This window comes from Phocoena phocoena, chromosome 15 (assembly GCF_963924675.1).
Source record: "Phocoena phocoena chromosome 15, mPhoPho1.1, whole genome shotgun sequence".
Classification (NCBI taxonomy): Eukaryota; Metazoa; Chordata; class Mammalia; order Artiodactyla; family Phocoenidae; genus Phocoena; species Phocoena phocoena.
This window is the reverse complement of record NC_089233.1, coordinates 60,647,816-60,660,877: the sequence shown is the minus strand read 5'-3', so window position 1 is coordinate 60,660,877 and position 13,062 is coordinate 60,647,816. Positions and strand designations below refer to the sequence as shown.

At 51.2% G+C, this 13,062-nt stretch overlaps 1 protein-coding gene across 1 annotated transcript; it reads left to right on the top strand.

Moving 5' to 3' along the window:
* The first annotated feature begins 10,346 nt into the window (after positions 1-10,346).
* NRSN2 (neurensin 2) lies at positions 10,347-12,651 on the top strand. The gene is made up of 2 exons (XM_065893585.1): positions 10,347-10,532; positions 12,226-12,651. The coding sequence occupies exons 1-2, from the start codon at positions 10,347-10,349 to the stop codon at positions 12,649-12,651; spliced, it is 612 nt and encodes a 203-aa protein (XP_065749657.1).
* The last annotated feature ends 411 nt before the right edge of the window (positions 12,652-13,062 follow it).

The window sequence follows — 13,062 nt, the reverse complement described above, 5'->3', positions numbered from 1 at the left end:
CTCCAGGTAATACAGGCACTGCCAAGGCTCCAGACACATGAGCGAAGAAGGCTTCAGATGATTCCATCCCCTAGTCATTCAAGTCTTCCCAGGTGAGGCTCAGCCACCATGGAACGGAGACAAACTGCCCCCTCTTGCGCTGCCTGAATTCCTGACCCGCAGAGTCCATGAGCAAAATGAAATGACAGTTATTTGCACTATTCAGTTTTGGGGACAGTTTGTTATGCAGCAATTAAAACTAGAATAGTAGGATGAGGCAGATACGGGGGAAGGATAAAGCTTTCCAGACACCAGTGAGAACAAGTGGGAAGACTCGGCAAGAGAGGCTGACGTGGAAGGAAGTCGGTTGTGGCTGGAGGGGTTGGGAGGAGAGAGGAGATAGACTGGCAAAAGCATGAAGGGCCTTGAAGGCGTTTAGACTTTATCCTGGGTCTCCAGACTGCAGCTCAAGGGATCGTGTGAACACATAAATCTGACCACTGCTGCAAACTTTTCAGTGGTTCCCTATCACCTTCAGGATAAAGTCTAAAGTTCTTGGCCTGGCCTTCAAGGCTCTTTGCGGTTGACTACTGTCTTATAGACTCTTCCTCAGCTATCAGCTCTACCCAGTGAACATGCCCTATCATGCCGTTTGTCTTTGCTCTTCTTGAGAAATTGGAGGGACTTTGGGCTAATCACTTTGCCTTTTGAGGACTCAGTTTCCCCATCTGTACAGTTAGGTGGTTGGACTAGAAGTCTTTAAGAGCATATCCAGCCTGGCTTTCCAGGAGCCTATGGAACCTGCCTGTCTAGCTTCTTCCAGGTTGCCTAGCAATGAACATCAATACTCTCCCCCTTCCTCAGAGGTTTCTTAGCAACCCAGTTTCTCACCCTCAATTGTTTTCAGGGTTTCCTACTAACTAAATGAATGTCAAGTTCTGCTTTTTCTCCTCCAAAAAAATCTGAGACCAAGGAATCTCTTTGGAGACCTGGATACAAACCCAGAATGGCAAGAAGCCTGGGTTTGAGTCAGTGGATGATCTGCTGTAACACTTAAAGAAGTTACCTGACATCTCTGGCTTTCATTTCAGATTATGAATACCTATCAGGCACTTTCCTTGTTCTCTTGTGTGTGTTTGAGTCAACTACTAAATTTATTCACTCTTTCAACAAATCTTTACTGAGTGCCTACTCTGTGCCAGGCACTGTCCTAAGAACTGGGAATTCATCAATGAGCAAACCAGACATAATCCCTGCCTTCATGGAGCTTACACTCCGGTGGATGGAAACACACAATCAAGAAACTGATAAATCTATGCAATAATGTCATGTAATGAAGGCGGTAAAGTATGAGGAGAGGCTACTATTTCAGACGAGGTGGTTACATCAGTCAAGAGAGGCTAGGAAAGCCAGGAGAGGAAGGGCAGAAAAACCCTAGCTTCTCCCTTTTTCCCACCCACCTCTGCCTCCCATTGGCTGAGCTCAGCTGGAGGCCAGCTGGCAAGGGAGGCTGTGAAATACAGCCTCCAGGGGTCAGCTCTCCAGAGCAGGGAAAGAACAAGGAATGGACTGGAAGACAAAAAGGTCCAGAGCTGCCTTGTGACCCTTGGGAGGTCCACAGGTTTTTTCAGTTCACTTCCTGCCTATAAGCTGTTGGGGACCCTAGGATCTTTTTTTTTTTTTTTAACATTTTAACAAAAATTGTGGTAAGATATACATAACATAAAATTTACCATCTTAATCATTTTTTAGGTGTACTGCTCAGTGGCATTAAGTAGCCACATTGTTGGGTAACCACCACCACTGTCAAAACTAAAACTCTCTGCTCAGGAATCCGATAATTGCCCATTTACCCCTCTCTCCAGCCCCAGGCAACCACCATTCTCCTTTCCGAATCTATGAATTTGACTACTCTACGTACATCATATAAGTGGAATCATACAGTATTTGTCTTTTTGTGACTGGTTTACTTCACTTAACAAAAGGTCCTCAAGGTTCATCCATGTTGTAGCATGTGTCAGAACTTTCTTCTTTTTTAAGACTGAATAATATTCCATTGTGTGCATATACCACATTTTGTTTATCCATTCATTCGTGGACAGGCACGTGGGTTGCTTCCGCCTTTTGGCTATTGTGAACAACATTGCTATGAATGGGTGTGCAAATACCCCTTCAAGACACCCTGCTTTCAGTTCTTTTAGGCATATATCCAGAAGTGGAGTTGCTAAATCATAGGGTAATTCTATTTTTAATTTTCAAATTATTGCCATACCGTTTTCCATAGCAGCTACACCATTTTACATTCTCACCAACATTGCATAAGGGTTCCAGTTCCTCCACATCCTCGCCAACCCTTGTCATTTTCTGTTTTTGCTTTTGTTTTTTTTGATAGTAGCCATGCTAATGGATGTAGGTTCCTAGGATTATTTTGAGATTTGAACAGTCATAGGCTTTTTATCCCAGGCTTGTGATTTTTTTTGGCAGACAGTTAACTCAAAGGAAGCTTGAGAAACTGTGGAAGGTCCTACAAGGAGAAGAACTGAGGCCCCTGGTCCTCAGACCCAGGTGAGCTCCCACCTGGCAGCCATTACCAGCTTGCCAGCAATTTCAGCAAGCCATCCTGGGAGTGGCTCTTTCCAGCCCCCCGTCAAGTCACCCCAGGCGATGCTAAGTGGTGCAGACTTCCCACTGAGGCCTGCCAGTTGCAGATTTGTGAGCAAAATAATGATCATTGTTGTTTTAAGTCACTAAGTTTTGGGTTGGTTTGTTATATAATAACAACCAGAACAAATGCTTTGGCCCAGAAGTGACATGCATCACTCACTCTGCTCATAGCTCATTGGCCAGAACAAATCCCATGGCTTTGTCTAACCTCCAGTGTGGAGTACATAGAAATTTGGTGAGCGGTGTATGTCTCTATCACAGTGATGCAATAAAACCTCTTTGGTAAGTTGACATATGGGCAGAGATCTGAATAAAGCCAGAAATTAGCTATACAGATATCTAGAGAAAAGAAAGAGAGGCAGAGAAGCAAACACGTGCAAAGGCTCCGAAGACTTGAGGTAGGAGTTTGCCCACTGTGCTGGGTTCATTCAAGGAAAAGCAAGGGGGCCAGTGTGGCTGGAGTCCAGCAAGTGAGGGAATGGAAGAGATGAGATCAAGGAGGGAAGTAAGGTTGTGGGGGAAGGGCAATTAGAGGCCACAGTAAGGACTGGTTTAGCATATCTACTGCTGCATAGCAAACAATCTCACAACGTATACCTTATAGCAACACCATTTTATTGTCTTGCAAGATTCTGTGGGTTTATGGGATCCGGTGGGATGGTTCTTTTGTTCATGTGACGTCACCTGGGGGCTCAAGTGGGCTGGAACATTCAAGATGACTCACTCACGTGATGCTGCCCAATACAATAGCTGGTGCTAGCTGTGAGCTGCAAGTTTGGCTGGGGCTGTCGACTGGAGCATCTACATGTGGCCTCTCCGTGTGTCCTGGGCTTCTTCTGCATGGGGACTGGGGTCCAAGAGAGAGAATTCCACAAGTGAGTGTTCCACAATGCGGGGAAAGCTGGTCCTCTTGAAAGCCAGGTCCAGAGCTGGCACGGCATTACTTTCACCCCATTCTATTGGTTAAAGCAGTTGCTGGGTCAGCTCAGATGAGGAGGAGCAGAGTGACAAAGAGTGTGTGGCCATCTTTTTTTTTTTTTTTTTAGGTACACGGGCCTCTCACTGCTGTGGCCTCTCCCGTTGCGGAGCACAGGCTCCGGACGCGCAGGCTCAGCGGCCATGGCTCACAGGCCCAGCCGCTCCACGGCATGTGGGATCTTCCCGAACCGGGGCGCGAACCCGTGTCCCCTGCATCGGCAGGCGGACTCTCAACCACTGCGCCACCAGGGAAGTCCCTTGTGGCCATCTTTAACCCACCAGTCTTTCCCTTTTACCTGGAGTAAGATGAGATGCCATGGAGGGTTTTGAGCAGAGGAATGAGAGAATCTGACTCACAGTTTAAAGGATCATCGTGGCTGCCATGTAGAGAAGAGACCACTAGGGGCAGGGCAAAAGCACTGGGGGGATGGGGATGGATGTGGGGGTCTGAGATGGCAGTAGTCATGCCCAAAGTAGGGCCCTGGCAACAAGATTTGTACCACTGACACTTGGTTGACCAATATGGTGACCCCTAGTCACATGTGGCTATTTAAAATTAAATTTAGAGTAATTAAAATTATATAAAATTTAGAATTCGGTTCCTTAGTTGCAATAGCCACATTTCTTTCTTTTTCTTTTCTTTTCTTTTTTTTTTTGGCCACGCTGTGTGGCATGAGGGATCCTAGTTCCCCGACCAGGGATTGAACCCGTGCCCCCTACATTGGGAGCGCAGAGTCTTAACCACTGGACCCCCAGGGAAGTCCCTCTAGCCACATTTCAAATGCTTAATAGCCAAATGTGGCAAGTGGCGCCAGTATAGGCAACACAGATATAGAACACTTCCATCTTTGTAGAAACTTCTATTGGATGGTACTGGCTTAGACCTTCTCATCTCTTACGAGTTTGCACATCTAAAATCTTTAACTACAGGATCCCACATTCTGACCTCAGACTCCCTTCCTTCCCATCCACTTATTTTTAGACTGCATTGAGCTCTTCAGTCTGGATTCCCTGAGTCTTCTCCAGATCCATCTGCTCCCCGCCTGGGCTGCCTTGGCATCCTTCCCCAACAAGCCAGGATCCATCGTGAGGTCCATCATGGGAACTGCTCTCTCCCTTGCTCTCTGCATCACCCATCACCCTCTCCTCTGCCTCGCCAGGAGCTGGGGTACCAGAAGCCTTCTTCTTCTCTCCCAGGTCTCCTGACACTGCCCAAAAAAGTCACAGCTATGCAGACCCCTGTCTCCACAGATCATAGCCTCAGAGCCATCAGAGCAAATTCAGCTTCTGTCACGTTGCGGCAGGCCTTGGGCAAGTGACTTACCTTCCCAAACCCAGGGTTTGTCATCTGTAAAATGGGGATTATCAGAGCTCCTATCTCATAAGATTATTGAGAAGTCAAATTATCCTGGCACGTAATAAATTCTCAGTAAGTGATATCCATCGCCATCCTCATCATCATTATTACTGAGTGTTCCAAATCTTTACCACTCTTTAAAAAATTATGGTAAAATAGATGTAACATGAAATTTATCACTAGCAGCATTTGGTACATTCATAACGTCGGGCAACCATCACCACCATCTAGTGCTGGAATGCCTCCATCACCCCAGAAGGAAGCCCATCAAGCAGTCACTCCCCATTCCTCCCTTAACGCAGCCCCAGGAACCGCTAGTCTGCTTTCTGTCTTTATGGATTTTCTGAGCCTGGGTATTTCATATATATGGAATCATAGAATATGTGGCCTTTGTGTCTGCTTCACCACCCTTTGAAAGGGTGTTGAACTAAAACCTTTCTATTTTGGCGGTCAAATGCTCTACCCTGGAGCTATACCCCCCCCCCAAAAAACCTTCCTCTTTCTTAACTGATAACGCCTCTTGTTTTCCTCAAGAACATTCAGTTTAACGCGTTTCGTGTCACTCAACTTCCTACCCTCCTCACCCATAAACAATAAAGATAGCAGTAACAATGACAATAGTGTATTGAGTTCTTATTCTGTTCTGGGTGCTTTGCTAAGTGTTTTATATACACACCTCATTTCACTCTTATAACCCCTTTGAGACACGATTGCTGATATTATCTCTATTTTACAGTTAGGGAAACTGAGGCTCAGAGCATTGAGATCATGTAAGCAGAGAGTGGCCGCACCAGGGATTCAAATCCGGATCTAACTCCAGAGTTCAACTCACAAACACCAACCTGCATCTCTTCTCAGTGGCCCTCCTCCTCTCCTTCCCCAGGTCTCAGAGGGTACTGGATCTTTCCTATGCTGCTGGCTCAATGCCAGACCATCCACCTATACCTTGGACCTCATCCCTTCCCATCACCTCCCCAACCTCAGCCATCCCCTCTCTCACATCGTCGGAGCTGAAGCTGATTCTAACAGATGTGGAGTAGAATCACCCGGTTGCTTCTTTGTTCCCTTGTCTGATGCTTGAACTGGGATAGCTCAAAGGCCAAGCTCAGTTGGGATGGTGGTGACTTCTGTGGGTTCTCCATGTTATTTTGGCTTTCTCTTAGCATGGCAGCCTCAAGGCAGGCAGACTTCTTGCATTAGCACCTCAGGTCTCCAAGAGCTAGAGTTCCAGGAGGAGTGCCTGTCCTCTCATGTTGTGGCCTCGGAAGTCAGAGCATCACTTCCACCACACTCTATTGGTTGAAGCAGTCATCAGCTCACCCGAGATACAAAGAGAGGGTACCTAGATCCCACCTTGCTGCAGGAGAAGTGCTAAGGAATTTGCAGCCGTGTTTTAAAACGGCTGCAGGTTGTTTCCAATCTTCTGCTATTCCTGCACTTCATTTTACCCCCCTCCCCCGCAACAACTCTTGAATCCATTCATTTCTGTGCAAGCCCACTAGGCCAAGACATCGTCATCTCTGACATGGGGCCTCCTTACGGATTTCTTTCCTACCTCCGTTGGGCTTTTTATCCTGTTCTTCCCAGGGATCGACAGCTAGAGGGATCTTTTCAGAGTGCAGATCAGATCACACCCCTCCCCTCTTTACAATGCTTCCATGGCTCCCTACTACTCTTGGGTTGAAGTCCAGACTCCTTACCTGGGCTTGTGAGGCCCTGAAGGGTCTCACGTCTGCCTGCCTCTCCAGGTTCATCTCCTGTCACATGGGAGGGCTTCAGTCTTGAGCTCTAGGAATTCCTCTCTCTCTCTCTCTCTCTCTCTCTCTCACACACACACACACACACACACACACACACACACGGTTAAATGGCTGTAGTACGTATATAGCACTTAGAGAAGTACTTTGCTCACACTCAGCATTATATTCGCTGTTTTTATTAGTCTGTGTTCAGTAGATGTTTATTGAGCTGCCTGCTCAATGCCAAGTGCCCTGTGAGGCTCGGGGATACAACAGTGAAGGAACAGGATGTGTCTCCACCTTGCAGAGTTTATGCATCCCTGTGTCCCCAGCTCACAGCCCAAGGAGAGACGGAACGGACACTCAGGGCACAAAAGCACGTGTGCACAATGGTGCCTGAAGAAGCTTGGAGAGGTGTGGTGACTTTGCCAAGCCCATAGAGTGAACGTGGGACAAAGCCAAGGCTGTGGGTGGGCACACGACAAAGGAATGAAGTAGACTCAGCTGCCTGGCAAGGGCTGGCTCTCCAGGGAGATGGGCCAGAGGACACACTGTCCAAGACGGAGCTAGGGGTAGGTTGGGAGAGAGAACAAGGGAGGATCCTTCCAGGAGGTAAAGGACTTGTCTCTCCCAGCAGCTTCTCTCCAACTCCAGCTCCCTTCTCAAGATAAGGGGCGCTGATCCTCAGCAAGGGGTAGGGGCTCGAAGAGGGAGAGAATGGAGAGAGGATGGGGGACTCAGTGAGAGTGTGAGGACTGCAGTCAGATAAGGGGCTCCTGATGGAGGCAGGAGGGGACTTCCTGGTAGGGACCCGGCGGGAGAGAGGTGGGGCTCAACGAGAGAGCCAGGAGTCTATGAAGAGGATGGGGGCGCAGCCAGTAGATGAGCGTTTGTACGCTGGGGTGAGGGCTCCATGAGGGGGATGGAGGCCCAGAGAGGAACAGAGGATACAGTGCAGAAATGAAGGCTCAATGAAGTCAAGCGTCTTCAGTCAAATGGTTGGGAGATTGAGGGAGTGATGGGACAGTCAGACGAGGAGTTTGAGGGACTGCATGAGGGGGTGGGGTCGAGGGATATGATGGGGTCCCCGCGAGGGCCCTGGGGTCTCAGAGAGAGAAGGGAACTCTTGGAAGGGGACCAGGGCTCGCAATCCTGCAGGGGTCCGAAATCTGCAGAGCCAGCCCTCAGGGCGCGCCGGCGCCCCCCCACCCGTGTCACCCCCGCCCCCCAACTGCGGCGCAGGCGCCAACACAACCTGCGTCTGCTCTGCTTGCGTTCCCGCTCCCGCTCGGCGGAGACTGCGGACGGAGAGGTGAGCTCAGCCCTGCCCCACGCTCGGCCCGACCCCCACCCCGCCTCCTCCCAGGATCTGGAGAACCCCCAGCCCGGCCGTGTCCCGCCTCGGGCGGGACGGCGGCGCCCCAGCCCTGGTGTGCCTCGGGCTTTGCGAGGTAGGGTCTCGGGGAAGTAGCAGGGGCAGAGGTCTCGCCAGCCCAACGCCCGGAGACACTTCAGGGTTGGTAGGCTGGGCGGAGGCCTCAGAGGACAAGACCCCACCCACCTCTGCAGAAAACCCATTCCCGGCCCTCTTTGCCTCAGTTTCCCTCTAGGGGAAAGGATGCACTTAATCTCAACTGGGTAACTGGTGGTCGGCTCAGAAACAGTGTGCGGTGGGGGCGGGGGAAGTTGGCCTGATTTCTCTGGCCTCACCCCCCAAGACAGCGTCCCTTCAGGCCTGAGCTACACTGGACGCTGGAGTGCGCGGGTCTGGGGGTCTGGGAAGGAGAACTGAGCGAGGCCCCATAAATACGAGAGATTCCACCCATCTTCGGGCACTCGTGGCTGCCACCGCTCGCCTCCTCGCCGCAGCCTCCACCCCTCGGACCCAGTAGCTCCGTCCTCTTCCCTCTCCCTTCTCACGGAGCTCCTCCCCCATCCCGCCTAAGGACAGCTCCCCAGCAGTTCCTTGGCAACCCTGGTCCGGGGCTCTCAGCATCGTCTCCCACCCTCCCCCAGACCGCCAGTCCGCCTCCCGGCAACCCTAAAAGGAGGGGGAGGGACCCGGTCGAGGGGGAGGCAGCGTCAAGGTCACCTTCCCGCTCCGATGCCGGCAGGATCGGGTGAAGTGTATTTGGAGGAGAGGGACAGTGAGCTGCACGGGAGGAGGAGCTAACCCTGGCCTATAATCCCTGAGCTCCCTCCCCGCCCCGTCCCCTAGGATCTTCGGTTAATGTTCTTTGCCCTGATGCCCACCGCCCCGCCGGCCGGGACGAGGAAGCCGAAATCTCCCGGGGCGGTGCCCGCTCTGGCCACACCCTCTGCAGAGCCCCACCCCTCCCCCTCCCCTATTCCCTCGAGCGCCGGCTCTTCCCCCCACCACTCGCCCTCTTCTTTCTCTGTCTTTGGCTTTTGATTCTCTGCCTTTCCCCATTGTATGTCAGTGGGGGTGGGGGGTATTGTCTCTTACCCCTGTTCCCTTTTTCCCCCTGAGTTTTGGGTGAGGGCTGTGGAGAGCTGTGATTTATAGACAGGCTTTAACGCAGCACTTCTGTGTGCTGGTGAGTCTCTCTACACAGGGATTTGAGGATCACATCTGGAAATGAGAGGAGACTAGAAATTTGTCTTATCCTTCAGTGTAAGCACATTGCTTCATTTTGTTTGAAACTGCTCAGAGGGACTGAGGGCCATCATGGGATGGGGGAGAGCCCAGTCCTTCCCCAGCAACCCCCACCCCCTTTGCTTTTAGTCCTAAGGATGTTTGGATACACAAGGACCTTCCATTCCCTAGGCCTCAGTGTCTCCGTTTGTGAAAAGAAAGGTCCTCAGATAGGTTTCTTTAGACATCTAACGTTGAGCCTGAGAACACCTAAGCCTGAGGACCCCTGACTTTCACCTTCTGTGGAGTCAAGATTCCTTGGGACTTGGAGATTGTTGCCTTCTGAGGGGCAGCCCTGGGGAGGGATCTTTTAGGACCTTGCAGCTTGGGGAGCTCCAGCCGATTGGATGAGTGTCAACCGTGTCACTTTCAGCCCAGAATACCTTGAAAGGCAGGGAAATTAAGGGGAAGAGATTTGAAGAGGAGATGGGGATAAGAAGCTCTCACTCTAGACATGGGGCTCTAGAAGTTCAGGATAAAATAATAATGAAGAAATTACAGTAATAATAGTCACAGAAGCTATCATTTCTTGGCACCGGACACAAAACTGTATAAAGCAGGTATGGTTATCAGCTGTGTTTTACAGATGAGGAAACTGAGGCTTAGAGAGGTGAAAGCACTTGTCTGACATCACACAGCCGAGAAGTGGTGATCCTGGATTCCAATCCAGACAGTCCGGCTCCAGAACCCACAGTTCCAGCCACTGGGTGGCCCCCACAGGAAACATGCAAATTTATTGCCACCTACAAAGTGCCAGGCTGTGGGCTAAGCACTCAGTGCCTTGGCTCATTCGCGCTCTACTCAGACCAGGATTCCGGAAGGACGGGCTCTGCTGTGGGTGTGAGCTCTCTAAAATGGGTGGAGAGGTGAAAGTAGCACAAAGATTCCGGGGGCCTTGGAGAGTCACCATGGGCAACACTCACTGCCCCCTCCCTCTGTCCACTGCACCCGGCCTACCCCACAGGGACCCAGGATGCCAAGCTGCGAGCGTCCCTGTGGCTGCAGCCAAGGCCCCAACGTGGAAGATGGCAAGTGGTATGGGGTCCGCTCCTATCTGCACCTCTTCTACGAGGACTGTGCAGGTACCCCCCTCAGCGATGACCCTGAGGGGCCTCCTGTACTGTGCCCTCACCGACGTTGGCCCTCACTGTGCTGGAAGGTAAGGTGGAAGGAGGAGCAATTCCTGTGATTTCCTGTGGTTTCAGGGAGGAGGTGGGATCAGTGGATAGAAAGAAGAGGGGCTGTGTAGCAATTAGGGGTCTTGCATGTTCAAACAAGAGGAAACCCAACTCAAATGAGTTTCAACAATAAAGGGAAAATATTGCTCATTTTATAGAAGAGACCAGAGGTTGGGGGCCTTCAGGCAAAGTTCGCTCCAGCAGTTCAAAGCATCACACTGAGGACTCAAGATTTCCTTCAGGCTCCCCGTGGTACCCCCATCCTTGCAGCCCATTAGTTTGAGGCTCTCCCCATGTGTTCTCCAAATGACTGCTCCCAAGCTGACCCTCAGTCTCTCACTCCACACCTTCCAAGGGAAATCAGAATTTCAACCAGTATTTCTTTCAGAAAAGAAACAATGCTTTTCACTTCCAGAAGGCCTGGCAAGTATTGCATTGGCTCTGACTGGGTCACTTGCCCAGCCCTGAGCTAATTACTGTGGCCAGAGGGATGGTATATGCTGACTGGCAGGAAGAAGGGTTCACCTCACTTAAATCTTCCTGTGGCTTCCCAAAGATATACTGGGGGACTGTTGCCAGGACAGTAGAAGATGTGAGAGAAACGAACAGTCAATGTCCATACCAGCCATGGAGAGTGGTCAGTTAGGGAGCACCATGTGAGTAAAGGCATGGGAGTGGCAGTGAGCTGGGTCCCTACAATGCTCTTTGATAAATACTAAAGGAAGCCTGAGACAGAGGGTCCCTCCTCTCTGCTTTCAAAAGGCTTCGCTCTAGTGGGAAGGCGAGGTGCCAACCTGCACAGAGAATGCACAACCTCAGGCCAGGTGTGCAGAGGATGGCAGGAGAGGAAATGCCCTCAGTGCCTGGGGTGATCAGGGAAGACTTCCAGGAGAAAGTACGTATTTTAAGTTTTTGAGCATCTTCTTATTGCCAAGCAGTGTGCTAGGATCTTGGGGATACAGAATTTAAGACGATGTGGTCCCTGTCTTTGAGGAGCTCCTAGCTGTGGTTCATTTAGTCATTCTGCAAACATTCGCTCAGCTACTGTTGGGTACCAGCACCATGCTAGGCATGGAAGACACCTTGGGAGCCAAAACAGGCAGTCTCTAATCTCATGGCTTTCCCAGCTCTCAGTCCAGTGTAGCAGGCAGACAGACATCACTTACATAGTAACCAAGGTACACGTCCAGGTGTGCACCAAGGTGAGTGCACTGAAGAGCAAATGGGCACAGCGTTTGCATGAGTGCAGAGCTGGGGACTTGACCCAGTCCAGGGGCATCCTGGAAGGCTTCCCTGAGGAGGTGAGGTTTGAGATGCATGTGATCTGAGGGATGTGTAGAAGTTAACCCGACAGAGGGATAGAGGTAGAGGGTAGATGGGACAGGGGGATAAGATGGGACCCAAATGATGATTCAGGGGGACTGAAGGCTGGCAGAAGAAGTCCACTGCTAGGTGGGAGCTGAAAGGGAAATTAATTCAGAGGCCTCAAGATTTCAAATAGAACGTGATAGTTTGTGCCCTTGTCAATTAGATCCTAACAGGTGTGTCTATGATCTCGTCTTTTAAGGTTGGACCAAGGGGTTACCTTTAAGTCCAATTGGGATCCAAGGTTATCCCTTGGCCTGGGGCCCCAGCTGACCCTGACTGCCTCCCGATCTGTCTGCTTCTCTCCAGATCAGCTTATCCTCAGGTACCCTGCTTCTGCTACTGGGTTTGGCAGCCCTGACCACTGGCTATGCAGTGCCCCCCAAGTTGGAGGGCATCGGAGAGGGCGAGTTCCTGGTGTTGGATCAGCGGGCAGCCGACTACAACAAGGCTCTGGGCACCTGCCGCCTGGCAGGCACAGTGCTCTGTGGGGCAGCCGGGATCTTGCTGGCCATCTGCATGTTCTGGGCCACGACTGGCTGGCTGAGCCAGGACCCCAAGGCAGAACCCTTGGACAGTGAAACCGATGGCCACATGGAGGTCTTCGGGGACGAGCTGGAGCAGCAGTTGTCCCCCATTTTCCACGACGCCAGTGGCCGGTCTTGGTTCTCACCACCCGCCAGCCACTTTGGGCAATCCTCTGTGCAGACCATCCAGCCCAAGCGGGACTTTTGAGTTGCCCTCACGGCCAGAGGAGGAGCCAGGCCTGGGGTCTGGACCCTTCCTCCGCCCCACCACATCCAACCTTCTCATTGTCTCCCTAACTTCCCCCTTTCAATGGGGCCCCTTCCATCTAAGCCCCCAGAAAGCCCAACTCCAGGTCAGAAAGTCTGGAGCTCGCATCTCTGTGTCCCCTTCCCAGAGGTAGGGCCCTAAGTCCTCCAAGATGCCAGCCTTCCCTGAGTCACCCCAAAACTTCCCACCCATTCCTCCTTTCCAAAGCCATTCAGGGGCAGAAAACTCCCTCAACCTATCCCCACTCTTTCCTCTGTATGACCTTGGGCAAACCCCTTACCCTTTCAGACCATCAGTTCCTGCCGCTGCATTAATGAAGGATTTGGACCAGATTCTAGAGTTCCATGACTT